The sequence below is a fragment of the Heterodontus francisci genome, chromosome 46 (genome assembly GCF_036365525.1).
Source record: "Heterodontus francisci isolate sHetFra1 chromosome 46, sHetFra1.hap1, whole genome shotgun sequence".
Taxonomy (NCBI): Eukaryota; Metazoa; Chordata; class Chondrichthyes; order Heterodontiformes; family Heterodontidae; genus Heterodontus; species Heterodontus francisci.
In genome coordinates this window covers 14,849,761-14,861,163 of record NC_090416.1, presented here as the reverse complement: position 1 = coordinate 14,861,163, position 11,403 = coordinate 14,849,761, and the positions used below count along the sequence as shown (strand labels likewise).

Genomic DNA, 11,403 nt, shown 5'->3' with positions numbered 1-11,403 from the left:
CCCCGCGCTCGTCCTCCAGTAGTGGCCATGGGATCATTTACGTCCACCTGAGAGAGGCAGAAGGGGCCTCGGTTTAACACCACTTAGGTAAGGTTGGAGAATGTTGACACTCGTTGTGTTTTAATCAGCCTAAGATAATGCAGCCCTTCAACACGACACTAATAGTATAAAATACAGGTAGGGGAGCAATCTTCTACTTTTCTGACTATCTCAGTCATCATCCGCTGGAATACCTCCATGAATGAAAAGTGAAGAGGGCAAACTTGGGAAAAGATGGAACAGCACACAGGAAACTCCGAAGCTCATCCTCTGCTAACGGGGCGGTTGCTGTGAGATTTACATTGACTCCTTGCTTGGGTATCTCTGTGCTCGGCCCGGCTCGGAAGACATGTGAAATACATATATGCACAAATTAGGTGGTGCATTTAAAAATAGCAGGCTGGAAAATACAGCGCAGTGTTAATTCTCGCTGTGGGTTTCCTGTTTACAGGTTAAGCGCCCACGCACAGATTGGCCTGCAAAGGCCAATATGTTACAGTTTGTGTTAAACACGGGTGAAAGGCGGGGTGCAGTCCAGACTGTTTAAACTGTAGACAAAAGGCAGGTCGTGCTGATTCGCCACACTGACCTCCTTTCTTACATTCACGTGGGCACGGGAAAATGTCCCTAATTCCAAGTGTTGTGTTTTATTCACCCAGAACATATTAATTTATACACCATTGCTTATTACAATAAAGAATATACCAGATTGAAGGACGGTAGGATCATATGTCATTATTTCAGTAACTGTATCACCTATTATCTGTATCCCGCCTGTTAAATCGATGCCCCGTCTGCCCTGTCAGGCGGATGCGAATGGTCCCACAGCCATTATTGGGCGAAGAGCGGTGGGGGATGGGGCTCTTCCTATTTATATTTATCCCTCAACCAACATCAATAAAAGAGATGGCTTGATCATTCTCACACTTCTATTTGTTGGATCTTGCTGTGCAAAGCTTAGCTGCCGCATTTCATGCACTACAACAGTGGCCACACTTCAAAGGTGTGTGATAAAGCGCTTAGGGGGGTCCTGGGGATGGGAAAGGCGCAATAGAAATGCAATTCTTTCTTATCTCATTCCCGCGTTTTACTCGGTCACCGCCGGTTGATCATCATTTATAGGCCCTGGGTGCGATTTTGATGGCGCTCCTGTTCTTATTTACACGCTCGGCCTCAGGATTCCTGCATTCTGCACCCCTTCCCAACTCCTCTGGAGAGACAGACAGAATTCCCATCTTGATTCCATTCCAGCGGTTGCAACACATTCCTGTTGTGTCAAAGCAATCTGCAGCGATGGTGGATCTGAACAATCAAACACTGGTTCATATAGAATCCCTTAGGTTTTGATAAAGATTGAAGAATTATTGCGCAGATTACAGTTGGTATATCAAACAATAAAGAGGTCTGACCCATTGGTATTTTGTGAACTTTGTATATTGCAATAATTTCTCCCACCGGATAGGATAATAGAGGAAGTGTTTAGTCCTGTGGAATTATGCACAATGTGAATTAACTGATATTTCCCCAGTTACATTCAGAATAATGAAGTAAAAAGGTGTTTGTCCGTTGGAGTTCCTTGTAATGGGTGTGACTAGGGTAAGGGTCCTTCCTTTTGAACTTTAGACTTGCAATATCTGCAGCAAGGGGGTCTGTGTATTCAGGTTCTGTATAATTTTAATGAATGGGCTGTTTGTTAATTACATTGGAGCCAGGGTGTTCAGGGGTGATGTCAGGAAGCACTTCTTCAAACAAAGGTAGTGGAAATCTTCACCTCTCCCCTCCCCCTCCTAAAAAGCCCCTGAGGCTGGGGTCACCTAAAAATGTCAAAACTGAGATTGGTCGATATTGGCAAGGATTACAGAGCCAAGGTGGGTAGATAGAGTTAAGATACAGCTCGCCATGATCTCATTGAATGACGATTAGGCTGGGGGGTGGGAGCTGAATGACCTTTTCCTGTCCCCATGTTCCTAAACTTTGACGTTACTTATTGTATATTTGAAGAACACGATTTCTCTGTTGTGTTTGGTCAGTGGTGTTTCCACGAACCAAATTCCTGTTTTGGGGAATGTTTCGACCGGGTTACTGTGGCACGAACCGATTTCCGGTACAATTGACCCAAGCGGAACCGACAGTGTAATAGTGTCTCAGTGGAAACTTGGAACAGCAGCGCTGTCTGTACATAGAGCGGTTCAACACGGATTCTTCAGCATAAATATGGTGTATCGCTTGTCGGGGAAATACTATTGAGAAAGCCAGACATGACTGAGAGATGTGTGAGTGTCCCTTTGACTGCAAGCCCTTCACCAGATACAGTTTACATTGAATTTGCAGCACAGAAACAGGCCATTTGGCCCATCAGGTCCATGCTGGTGTTTTGCTCCGCACGAGCCTCCTCCCACCCCCTTTTCATCTCACCCTATTAGCATATCCTTCTATTGCTTTCTCCCTCATGTGTTTCTCCAGCTTCCCCTTAAATGTATCTCTGCTATTCACCTCAATCACTCCCTGTGGTAGCGAGTTCCACATTCTCACCACTCTCTGGGTAAATAAGTTTCTCCTGAATTCCCGTTTGGATTTGTCGGCGACTGTCTTGTATCGATGGTCCCTCGTTCTTTTTTTCCCCACAAGTGGTAACCTCTTCTCTGCGTTTTCCCTATCAAAAACGTTCACCGTTTTAAAGACCTCTATCACGGGGAAGGCATTCAGTTCTATCAGAACTCCCATCAGCCTTCTTTATTCAAGGGAAAAGGGCCTCAGCCTGTACAATATTTCCTGACAGTTAGAACCTCTGAACAGGGATCGACAATTTCTGGAGCTGCAGCAAATTGAGTTCAACCTGGTGTCCATTAATCCGCATTTTGTAATATCCGGAATTATCCAACAGGAGTGAATCTAGGGAAATAAGGTCATCTCGTACCATAGCTCACTAAAACGTATTGTACAGCAATGTTTTAGATATCTTATTTATTAAACATTATATCTGAATAACGTTTTTCTTTGAAACAAAAAATAGCTATGCCAGGAAACAGTGTACTAACTGGCTAGAATCTAAAATCCCGATCAGTTATGTGCTGGAATACTTCGTTGTAAACGGCAAACAACATTCATTACATCACTCAGACATTCCAAAGACTCATTAATTTTTCCCGGTCAGTTCGGCTGGAAGCAGATTCATCATTCAGTTTGATATAGCTGGCACTTGGATGTAAATTGGGTTGTTCAGTTCACCAAATAGGATCGAGGTAGCAACATGTGGTAAGAGGGTGTGTCTGATGGGGTTTCTCCGTCACCATTAGATGCTCTTTTTCACACCTTGCAGCTGAGGTTTAGAAGCAGCGGGCGCACAACTTCCTTCCGGTGACGTCCCAAATACATTTCCATGTTGAAATGAAAGCCACACTGGTCAATTAATTCAAGCCCCCAGTGCATCCCGGTTTGAAGTACTGTCGTGTGAGATAAATTTGGTTCTTGCGTCCCGATATCCCTAAGGAAGAATAATTAGGGCTGTAAACTCTGCTGTCCTGTGTGCTAGCTCGCACCGAGTCCCGTTCACCCATCATCCTCTGTACTACCGGTTCGGTCAGAAGTCTCGATTCGTGCTGCATTTCCCTGGATACCGTGGGATTTTATTTTTTTAACCAGTCTGCCATAATGCTACTGCGAGATGGAAACTGATTTGCAGTCTTGCTAAATTGGAGAACAGAAGCATCCCCAAAACGGGGGAGACAATTCAGGCCCCAGACCTGCTTCAGAACAGAGTCACAGTGCGTTGAGAGAATAAGTTACCATTGGTGATTGCACGGTTTGGAGTAAATTCACTGACAGTTGAGCATGTGGGCGTAGGTGTGATAAACGGCAAAGAATAATGCAAACCAAACTCGACTGCAGAGAAAAGGATGACAGTTGCATGTACGATTCTTGTAGTCCCTTGTGTATAGAGGGTGAAGCAATGAGCGAATTGAGGTATTTATAATTTGGTAGGGTAGATCGAGATAAACTATTTGCTCGGGTAGTGGGAACAAAGGAGAACCACCTTAAACGTAAAGCCAGGCTGTTCAGGGGTGATGTCAGGAAGCACTTCTTCACACAAAAGGTCCCTCACTTCCGATACACTTCTCAGTATTTCCCCATTAATCGTGTAGTCCTTTGCCTGGTTTGACCTCCCGAAGTGCAGCACCTCACACTTCTGCAAGTTAAATTCCATTTGCCACTTTTCTGCCCATCTGACCAGACCATCAACACCCTCCTGAAGCCTACAGCTATTCTCCTCACTATCTACCACATGGCCAATCTTTGTGCCGTCCGCAAACTTCTTGATCATTTTCGTCCAAATCGTTAATATACACCACAAAAAACAGGGGGACACAGTACTGAGCCCTGTGGAACGCCACTGCAAGCAAGCCTCCAGTCTCTAAAACAACCGTCAACAATTACCCTTTGTTTCCTGCCACTGAGCCAAATTTGTATCCACCTTGCTGCAAACCCATGGATACCATGGGATTTTATTTTCTTAACCAGTCTGCCATGTGGCACCCTGTCAAAAGCCTTGCTAAAATCCATGTAGACCACATCACCTGCATTACCATCATATATCTTCCTTGTTACTTCTTCAAAGACTTCGATCAGATTGGTCAAACAAGACCTTCTTTTAACGAATTCATGCTGACTATCCTTGAGTACCTGTGCCTTTCTATGTGACAGATTATCCTGTTTCCCATAATCGATTCCAATAATGTGCCCACTACTGAGGTTAGACTGACTGGCCTGCAATTACTCGGTCTATCCTTCGCTGCCTTTTCAAACAGAGATACAACGTTAGCAAATCTGGAACTCTCTCATCCAAAAAGCTGTTGAAGCTGGGAGGGGTCAATTGACAATTTCAGAACATTCTTTTGTTGGTTCAGGGGATTAGCACAGAACCAAGGCAGGGTGATGGAGTTAAGAGACAGATCAGCCATGATCTAATAGAATGGGGGAACGAACTCGAAGGGGCTGAATGGCCTTCTCCTGTTCCGATGCATCTGTTGCCGGTAGGATTAGCTGTTCCAACTATTCATAGAAAAATTGAGGATTGATTTCTGCAGGTTCATCACACAGGGAAAGATCAGCACTGGGAATATTCCTCTGGGCATGGACTTATTTGTGAGCCACACCTCCTCCGCCCCATCCCCCATCCCTTGCCCCCCTCCACAACACTCCCCCCACCACCACCACCCCCACCCCACCACGCCACCTGTCACCCCACCATACCCCCCCCCACCCCCTCCCGGAATTAATTAGGGAATATTTCACTGTCCCTAGGGGCAAGGAGGACAGAACCTTTCTGGGAGAATTACTTATGTTGAGCAGAACGACCTTTTCCATCTGCATCATCTAACAAGTGTCTCCAAATCCTCTTTGCAACATCTGTACAGAATGAATGTTACAGCAGAATAAGCCGATGTGAAATTGGGACTGTTTCTATCAGCTCGGGACATAAATCACAAGAGGTTGCCGATTGGAGCAGAGTTTACTAACCAACTCAATTATCCAGTATTCATCACACCAATGTTCTCAAGCCCAGCTTTTAATGTACATGATATTAAAGGTGGACCAGGAATATATCACCTCACCTGTGAACCATTGACTTTTACTTACACATGAGACTGATTTTCTAATGTGAAGAGCGAATTGTGTTGACGTTTGTGATTATTCACATCGCCAGCAACCGTTTTCAGTAATATAAAATAAAATCAAAATACTGCAGATGCTGGAAATCTGAAATAAAAAAACAAGAAATGTTTGAAATACTCAGCAGGTCTGGCAGCATCTGTGGAGAGAGAAGCTTTTTCAGTCACAGCCCATGGCTTCTGCGATAAGAAATATTAGATATTAACATTTAGTTGGACCTGTACGAGAAGGGGAGTAATTTTCAGGGTTAAGGGGAGATCTCTAGAATGTGAGACGAAATTTCACAACGCTGTCAAAATGCCCGCACATGGGTGAGGGGCTGAATGGTCTTCCTCTGTGCTGTCTCTCTGATTCTATGATTCCATTAGGAAGTGAAATCCACCACAATTTTACTGCCTAAATCAATGAATTGCATTAAAAGAGCAGGTTGATTTAAAATATTGTGTTTGAAGAGTAAATGTAACAGTGTTCACTCCCAGGACACAATCAGAGAAAGCTCGGCTTCACTAAAACTGCAGCTTGAACATTAATGCAGCTTAAATCCCGAGTCAGTGTCTGAAATCTCCTGTCAGTCCTTCTCCCCACTTTCAACTTGCACACATTTGCTCTCTAAATATCTTTGTAAATAAGTCTGGGAGATATCCTGAGCGAATCTAGACTGAACCACTAAACAACTGGAATCACAAACCCTATCATTGGTTTCTAAATCTCCTTTAATGCATTTGTAACTCGGACACTGATACATTGCAAAGATTGTTTGAACGATATCCCGCTCACATGGTGTATTAAGATGTACAATACAATTAAAAATCACCAATCCAAGAAAGTGGAAAGATCTCGAGACTGAAATGAAACTGCAGGCGACATATCATCGTTAAAACAGCGACATTCGGATGGAATTCACAGATTCCATTTTGGGTGCAATCGGAAAATTGCGCCCAAATTTGGTGGAAATTGCTTCTGTTGGACTGAAAGACTCCTCGGCCAAACAGAGGAAACTTTCTACAACACGTCATATCCCGGAAGCAGAGTGTGAGCGCTTCCTTTTCCCATCAGAGTGTGGGATCCTCATTAACCGCCAGGCGAGCATAAAGTGTCTGTGAGAGAAAACAGAAACCATTATTGTAAACCCAGACAATCATCAGAGGAACAGGAGGAGGCCATTCAGCCCCTCCAGTCTGTTCCGCCATTCAATTAGATCATGGCCTATCTGTATCTTAACTCCATCCACCCGCCTTGGTTCTGTAACCCTTAAACCCATTACCCAACAAAAATCTATCACTCTCAGGTTTGACATTTTCCATTTGACCTCCAGGCGGAACAGTTTTTTGCGGGGAGAGAGTTCCAGATTTCCACTCCCCTTTGTGTGAAAAAGTGCTTCCTGACATCACCCCTGAACATCCTGGCTCTCATTTTAAGATTCTGCCCCCTGTACGCAAGCTTTCTAGACGCATATGACAATAACTATGAATCTTAAAATTTGGATTAAAAATTAGTGAAATATAATAGTAACAATTCTATTCATATTTACCTCCTTTTCTTGTGCACGTGGTCTGGAATCCATCAGCTCATCATCACTGTTCATATTGCCTGATCGAAAAAGAAACGTAACCTGAGTCGAAATGTCCACATTTCACACTGAACCAGTCCGCTAACGTATAAAGAGCAAATAACACAATAATAAATGGATGGATTGAGAGCGCCGCCGAGTTGCAGCGCCACCCGACAATCGGTACCTGACTGCCGCTTCCTGCAGCTTCTTCCCGCGGTGAACACAACCATCCCGAGAAGAAGAAGCGCCGCCGCAGACAAACTCCCGTAAATCGGTAAAGCGCAAGGGGCGTGTAGCGAAAACACTGCTAAAAAAATCATTAAAGACATGTGTGAAAAATAGTTAAACAGGTGAAGAAATTTGACTATCCTAAATGTGCAATTTCTCACGCAAATCAGAAATTGGTTTTACAACTTCAACCTTCCCTAAAAGGAGCAGATATGTTATGCAGAAGTTTAAACAAGAGAGAGATTGTGATACTGAGATCGAGATTTATATATAGAGTGAGGAATAGATAGTTCAGTAAATAGAGGTGGATAGATAGATCTTTCTTTGGCCTCCTTATCTCGTGAGACAATAGGTAAACGCCTGGAGGTGGTCAGTGGTGTGTGGAGCAGCGCCTGGAGTGGCTATGAAGGCCAATTCTAGAGTGACAGGCCCTTCCACTGGTGCTGCAGAAAAATTTGTTTGTCGGGGCTGTTACACAGTTGGCTCTCCCCTTGCGCCTCTGTCTTTTTTCCTGCCAACTAGATAGATAGATAGATAGATAGATAGATAGATAGATAGGTAGATAGATAGATAGATAGATAGATAGATAGATAGATAGATAGATAGATAGATAGATAGATAGATAGATAGATAGATAGAGTGTACAGAGACAGGTAGCGAGATAGATATAGAACCAGAAAGATAGATAGAGAGTTGGATAGAGAGATAGATACAGGGAAAGATGGATAGAGAGATAGATACAGGGACAGAAGGAGCTATAGATATAGACTCAGATACAGAGATAGAGGAGAGATATAGATACAGAGATAGACAGATCGAGTAGGTATCTTATACCACACATCTTAATGAGAACAGAATGGATAGATATGAAGAGATAGATAGATAGATAGATAGATAGATAGATAGATAGATAGATAGATAGATAGAGGTATTTTATGCCATACTATTTAACTAGGGCAGACCGAAATTTTGTGAATATTAAGTAGACAGACAGACAGACAGATTAATAGATAATTATATACAGACACGTGGAGAGAAAGTGGCGGATTGGAAATATAATCACATCTTCCAAATTTACGCACTGACAAATCAGAACACAGTAATCTCAAATCATGAACGTATGGCCCAGCGGGACAGTAGAACTTAAAATATGGGAGCAGGAGTAGGCCATTCGGCCCACCAAATCTGCTGCCCCATTCAATAATATCACAGGTAAGCATCTGCCTCTACTCCATTATCCCGTTGAATTCCCATATTCCTTAATTCCCTTAGTAACAAATAATCTATCACCCTCTGCTTGGAATACACTCAATGTCTGAGCAACCACATCTCTCTGGGGTACAGAATACAAATGGATTTAAAAATCGGAAAGATAAACACTGAATAATGATATGCGATAGGTCGATGATGAGATCATTATGTATGGATGTATGGAAAGAGAGAGGCTTATACTGTACAAAGTTTTACTGTTGGAAAAGCAGCCTCACATCAGCATTAAAGATTCACTGTTAATAGTTACCTCTCTGAGATGATATATTTTCACTGATAAGATTCTCTGTAGAGTTGATTTGAACAGTGCAAGTACAGACAACGCCGCTGCTCCAAGTTTCCGTCGGCACACTGATGTGACTCCTGATACTGTATGTCCCGTCCTCGTCTATTGTCCCAGAATCGGTCTGTCCGTCGGTAACCTGTCCGGAAACATTCCAGAGGATGGGAAGGGAATGGGGAGACAGGCCTCTTACCAAACACATCAATGGGACCCTTTCCATGGAGGAAATTTCAGCCGGCGGCGGAGTTAAGAGAAACACGGCCGGGGGACCATCTAAAATGGGGAAATAAAATGGAACCCAGATTAACAATTTTAAAAGACAAATTTTAATTGATATGTAAATGGCCAACTGAATGAAATATTCGTGAAGATTTACCTGTAACCACCAGCTTGGAGCCATTTCCAAATATTTGGACCATGTTCTGGTAATTGCGGCTTGCACAGTAATACATCCCAGAATCATTTCTCTGTACATTTGAATTCACCAGAGCATAATTACCCGATTTATCATCAACCTCACCGGAAAACCTTCCATCTGCAGGGTAGTGCTTGCCCACTCTGTAAAGGAGCTGCATATCCCTCCGGTGCTGCTGTCTGTACCAGAAGACATAGCCAGCTACCACCTTCTCGGTGTGGCAATTCAATTGAACACGGCTTCCCACAGGGACTGTTTGAATCGGCGGAGACTGGGACAAGACGGTCTGAGAGACAACAACTGAACAGGAGACAAAACATATTCACGTCAGGTTATGGACCCCGAAGACATGCTTTGGCCAAGATAAAGAAAAATATAAAATTAAGTCGAAAACCGCATTGGTTCGTGTGTCGGAAAATCGTGAATCCCGTGCACTATTAATCCTGGGCAACTGTACGCCCGCCGTGTTGACTGTGCCTTTTTTACCCTCACTTTCAAAAGGCGCAGACCGAGTCCATTCACCGCCAAAGCTAGTTTGCTCACTGGGGAGGAACATGGAAACTGTCTGAAGTTGAGATTTAAAGAGCCTGTTTCAAAGCTACATTTTCCAGCTATGATTTCCCTCATCTACCAGGAGGAAATTCAGTTTCGGATTAATTCCATTCACGGAAGTTAGTGATCCAATTTCATGTCGCTGTATTGTCATTGACTGGAGAACATAGTTTTCAACTTAGCGGAATAAATTTGTTTGTTATATTAAAATTGCGGGTGTAATTACATCTCATCGAATCCCACAGAACAGAAGGAGGCCATTCGGCCCATCGTTCCTGTGCTGGCTCTTTGGCCGAGTTTTCCAATTCGTCCCCACTCTCCATTGTTCTTCCCCTATAGACCTGCAAACGTTTCGCCTTCCAATATTTCTCCAATTTCCCGTTTGAAAGTTACTATTGAATCTGCTACCACCGCCCTTTCAGGCAGCCCATTCCAGATCACAACAACTCGTTGTGTTAAAAAAAAATTCTCCTCATCTCCCCCTCTGGTTCTTTTACCAATGATCTTAAATCTCTGTCCCTCTGGTTACCGAACCTCCTTCCCGTGGAAACAGTTTCTCCTTATTTTCTCAATTCAAACCCTTCTTATTTACTCTATCCAAACGCTTCTCCACTCTATCAGAATATGTCAGGATATCTCACCCTGGATGAGATGCGACAAAGCGCAGACACCGAGGAGGCTCATTCTTCGTGACCCAGACGGTGATCTCTGAGTTACCGGTCAGTAACTCACAAAGAAATCGCTCTCGTTCTACCGGTGCTTAAGGAGGTGTGATATGAAGAGCGGATTGCGGAAATTGGCCTCTGTGGCCGATAAATAGTGCCAAAGTAGAGAGCTCTCTGTGGGTTTCCTGTTTTTACAAGATCGACTGCTGATACGCACACATACAGTTTCTGTTTTACATAAAGACCGTCGTTACTGCTCCTATTAATTAGACCACACTTGGAGTTGGAGTGCACAGTTCTGGCCTCCACGTTATAGAAAGAATATAGAGGCACTGCAGAAGGTGCAATAAAGACTCACTAGTATGATACAAGAATTGAGAAGTTATAACTATCAGGAAAGGTGAACTGGCCCATTATCGAGAAAATGACATAAAATAAACAGCACAGAATCAGCCATTCGGCCCATCTGATCCATTCTGCTCCACTCGGGCCTCATCCCATCCCTCTTCATTTCGCCCCCACCAGCATATCCTTCGATCCCTTTCTCCCTCATGTGTTTATCCAGCTTTCCCTTACATGCATCTCTGCTGTTCACCTGAACCAATCCCTGTGGTAACAAGTTCTACTTTCTCACCACTCTGCAAGTAAAGATGTATCAGCTGAATTTCCGATTGCATTTATTACTGAAAGTCTCATATTGATAGCCTCTAATTCTGGTCTGCACTCCAAT

At 43.5% G+C, this 11,403-nt stretch overlaps 1 protein-coding gene across 3 annotated transcripts; it reads right to left on the bottom strand.

The window, feature by feature from the left end:
* Positions 1–2,988: 2,988 nt before the first annotated feature.
* Positions 2,989–10,801, bottom strand: LOC137356740 (Ig heavy chain Mem5-like). Of its 3 annotated transcripts, XM_068022470.1 has the most exons (7): positions 10,650–10,800; positions 9,418–9,756; positions 9,009–9,314; positions 7,446–7,568; positions 7,241–7,299; positions 5,677–6,806; positions 2,989–3,523 (listed from the first exon to the last, which is right to left on the bottom strand). In XM_068022470.1, exons 1-6 carry the CDS (start codon positions 10,690–10,692, stop codon positions 6,762–6,764), a joined length of 915 nt encoding a protein of 304 aa, XP_067878571.1. In that variant the 5' UTR covers positions 10,693–10,800; the 3' UTR covers positions 2,989–3,523; positions 5,677–6,761. The 3 variants fall into 3 exon arrangements, with proteins under 3 accessions (XP_067878571.1, XP_067878572.1, XP_067878573.1); XM_068022471.1 differs by lacking the exon at positions 2,989–3,523 and having other exon boundaries at positions 6,405–6,806; positions 7,446–7,565; positions 10,650–10,801; XM_068022472.1 differs by lacking the exons at positions 2,989–3,523; positions 7,446–7,568 and having other exon boundaries at positions 6,405–6,806; positions 10,650–10,801.
* Positions 10,802–11,403: the final 602 nt, after the last annotated feature.

Excerpts from the sequence above, each read along its gene's own strand:
- LOC137356740 (XM_068022470.1), bottom strand. The coding sequence starts at position 10,692 with ATGAGCCTCCTCGGTGTCTGCGCTTTGTCGCATCTCATCCAGG. Across the intron at positions 7,569-9,008 it reads AAATATATCATCTCAGAGAG|CAGTGTTTTCGCTACACGCC; the intron begins GTAACTATTAAC and ends TGATTTTTTTAG. Across the intron at positions 7,300-7,445 it reads CTGCAGGAAGCGGCAGTCAG|GCAATATGAACAGTGATGAT; the intron begins GTACCGATTGTC and ends TTTTTCGATCAG.